The sequence below is a fragment of the Lactuca sativa genome, chromosome 4, assembly GCF_002870075.4.
Source record: "Lactuca sativa cultivar Salinas chromosome 4, Lsat_Salinas_v11, whole genome shotgun sequence".
NCBI classification, from domain to species: domain Eukaryota; kingdom Viridiplantae; phylum Streptophyta; class Magnoliopsida; order Asterales; family Asteraceae; genus Lactuca; species Lactuca sativa.
This window is the reverse complement of record NC_056626.2, coordinates 225,891,150-225,894,547: the sequence shown is the minus strand read 5'-3', so window position 1 is coordinate 225,894,547 and position 3,398 is coordinate 225,891,150. Positions and strand designations below refer to the sequence as shown.

At 33.0% G+C, this 3,398-nt stretch overlaps 1 protein-coding gene across 1 annotated transcript; it reads right to left on the bottom strand.

The window, feature by feature from the left end:
• Window positions 1-334: 334 nt before the first annotated feature.
• LOC111890307 (protein RADIALIS-like 3) lies at window positions 335-1,993 on the bottom strand. The gene is made up of 2 exons (XM_023886450.3): window positions 1,558-1,993; window positions 335-614 (listed from the first exon to the last, which is right to left on the bottom strand). Exons 1-2 carry the CDS (start codon window positions 1,833-1,835, stop codon window positions 590-592), a joined length of 303 nt encoding a protein of 100 aa, XP_023742218.1. The 5' UTR covers window positions 1,836-1,993; the 3' UTR covers window positions 335-589.
• Between the last annotated feature and the right edge of the window lie 1,405 nt (window positions 1,994-3,398).

The window sequence follows — 3,398 nt, the reverse complement described above, 5'->3', positions numbered from 1 at the left end:
CCTTTAAAATAAGTCATGACTTTGTTGTTAAAAAAACGATAATATAAGGACTTTTCTGAGGATGGTCATTAAAAATCTCAAACAGATGTGTGAACGGTTTCCGGTTTCTTGTCATTTTTTGTAAACCACGGTAGGGTTTTTATCATTCTTCCATAAACAACTGTCTATTTTTCGGTCATTTTCTTTTCAAAATATAAAGTCATGGTTTTTTATGGTGCTAATCAGCTTTAAGTACTATATACACATTTCCGAAGATTTCTCTTAATGTGTTTAGTCTTTTGCATTTGATTTGTTCTCTCAGGGATCGTTTTATTTTAATTTTTTGAAGCATTGGTAATTGAAAATCACACAATATGATACATTTTTAATCTTGAGAATACATTACAATTAAGAAAAAAAATATGTAACATAATACTTGTCATGCGTCTTTGCAAACTACTCCATTTTTTGAGTTAAATTGCAACGCGCATAACTAAAATCAGAAACAGAACGATAATAATTCACACAAATATAATCCACCTCTTTCCTATAACCCTTTTTGTTTGTCCTCCCATGAACGTTGTTATTGTTGTAATTGCTGCCCGCTTCATCATAGCTTTAGATTCTTCAGAAGCCTGTTGGCAAATTGAAAATTGAGTAAGAAAAAGCAACATTTCTAACTTTATTATGCTTTTTGAAATATAGTCATGCTGGCGTCACCACATTCCGAAGCCCATAATTAATGGTGGATTACATTAATATTAGCCCTTCGTGAGGTGTTTTCTTTGCATCCCCCGAAGGGCAATGCAAATTACGTGGAGTATTTATTTTAAACAAATTGGTTTCCATTATTACACCTTTTCATCACATCAGTAAAGTTGCCTTTTAGATAAATTCCTCAAAGCATCCAAAATATCACTTTGTACATAGATCGTCATGACCATTACTAGCAGTTGAATTCGTACTAACATGACAACCGACCTTTCGGTATAAAAAAGTTGTTTATTGTGTTTGAATTAAGTGTCAACTGCCGACTAAAGTAAATACCTAGATCCAAGGAGAAATGTCATAGCTTAAACTTGAAATTAGTGAAATAGTATTGAGGAATGTGATATTTTTATTAAATATTTTATCCATCATGTGTCCACCCTTATCAAGAGACAATAGTCACCAGCTAATATTTTATAACATGCAGAATAAGCAACTTGGAGATTTGAAGTTAAAGTATACGTTTAATTGGAACATGCGCATGTGACTAAAACAAGTAAGATTGGATTTCATGTGGTTTCTTAAAAAAATCATATGCTATATTAGAGACCTCATATAATAAAAGAAAAATACACCCATACATATTCAGATAACTTAGAACTATTTCTGGTAAGTCTTTTGGTGATTTCTATTGGTTCTGACCTCTGAAACAAAAAGTGAATGTTCCAATAACACATACCCATGATGTATTTTTGGTGGATAAACTATCTTAGAAGAAGAACTAAAAGCCTACCAATTATATATCTTTCTTGTGACATCACATAATCTAAGCAAGAATATATATATAGTTAATAATATACAGAAAACTACCTCTGTTCATTTCCAAATCCACGTCCGTTGCTTCCAATATCCCTATAATTGGGTAAAGGAACTTGGTCTGATTCAATTTGCATGACATCCCTCTCAAGGATTTGATAATGAATCTTCACCTCCTCCGCTGATTTTCCACCAACAACCCTGGCAATGTTATGCCAGCGATCAGGAGTGTCCTTGTTATAGTAAGCTAAAGCGTCTTCAAATTGCTTGTTTTGTCTTGGAGTCCATGAAGATCCAGAGCTACGTGATGATGTCATAGAGCCTGATGCCATTACTTGTGTATTGCAAGTTTTAAAGGGACAAGAAACAAACTTGAGTATATGAAATGAAAAGAGTAGAATCAGAAATCAAATGGAGGATCAAATCTGTAAAATGCACCCTCAGTCAATGGAGAAGACTTAAGTCAAGGTGATGGTATGCTCTAGATTGCCATGCTGCTTCCCTATATATAAGAAGAGAAAAAGGCAAAGTGGAGCAAGTTGGAGAATATTATTTTATTTTTTTTATGTTTATGAAAAACGTACAACACTATTATTTATTTAGTCCATTGGCATCCACGACATATGGAAGTGATGAGGCCAGTTAGTTGTGAAGAGAGGTAAATAATCTATGCCTTATAAAGTAATATTCTTGTCTGTGTTATTATATCATCAATATATCAGCAAGTGGCTTTATGATGGCACTTACCTTAGCTAATGGTATTAGATCCTAAATTCAAAGCCTACCCATTAGGATAGAAGATAGATGCGCTGACACCATGAATTTTGACAATCTAAGATATTATGCTATCTTTGGTTGGATATTGTTGCATAAATTATCATGCCATAATTCTACAATGCTCACTAATATATGCTAAAAGTGTAAATAGTTATGTAATACACATTTTTCTTGTGACCACTTCATACCGTTTTAAGGGAAAATTCCTATATTAAATGTAATATATTGTACCATATGATTATATCTATTAATTAAATGGTTTTGTTTCAATGCTTTTTTGTTTCATCATGGATGCTAAAATGATTGAAATTGATGTCACTTTTTTTTTTCTCTTTCAAATTATTGTCATGCAATCCGCTTCAAAAAGATCATTATTCAGATTTGCTACCACCTTTAGGTTTACTCAAAAGCTGGAAATATCGTTGCGAGAGGTATAATCACGCACCCATATATAGCTTCTATCGGCCGTTGTGTTTTCTTTTGTCTTTAGTTATTGAAGTTCTAAAATATCTCTAAAACAAAATTTCGACGCTTCATTTAGCATCAGTTAACTTTAGACACCCAAAAAAAGTCGTGAACAGAGTTTTATAACTACTATTCAGTATAGAAGGATAGATTCGGTGAAGGGTATTTACTAATTAATTCCACTTTTAGGTAAGTTAATATTATGCTCTTATGATATTGATATCTGAGGACTAGTTTCTACCTTCTAAGAATCCAGTTTGACTACCTAAATGGAGAAAGAAAGCGAGGCTTTTTCTTAGCCTATAATTTCTTCTATGAAAGCATAACTACCAACATAAATAAGGAAAAATAGAAAGCGATGGTGGCCTCATTTGAACAATTTGCCTTAATTAAGATCCTCCCCACTATGCATGTGGAGGGCCCTTCAACTTATGGGTGATATGGAAGTTAAAATGCACAAAGAATCTGTATAAAATACCCCATTCTTTTGATATTGTAGAATCCTTATCATCGCAAGAAATTGCAGGTATAAAGCTTCCCTCGAAGGTGGAATTATTTATGCAATGTGGCCCAGTGGTCCTTGTATATTGACATAGTCATCTGCTTGTGTCCATAAAAAAATTGTTCGCTTAGATATGATCAAAATGTCAAGA

Bases quoted from the DNA above. Each gene is read 5' to 3' on its own strand.
- LOC111890307 (XM_023886450.3), bottom strand. From the start codon at position 1,835: ATGGCATCAGGCTCTATGACATCATCACGTAGCTCTGGATCTTCATGG. The intron at 615-1,557 runs GTAGTTTTCTGT...ATTTGCCAACAG, and splicing joins GGATTTGGAAATGAACAGAG to GCTTCTGAAGAATCTAAAGC.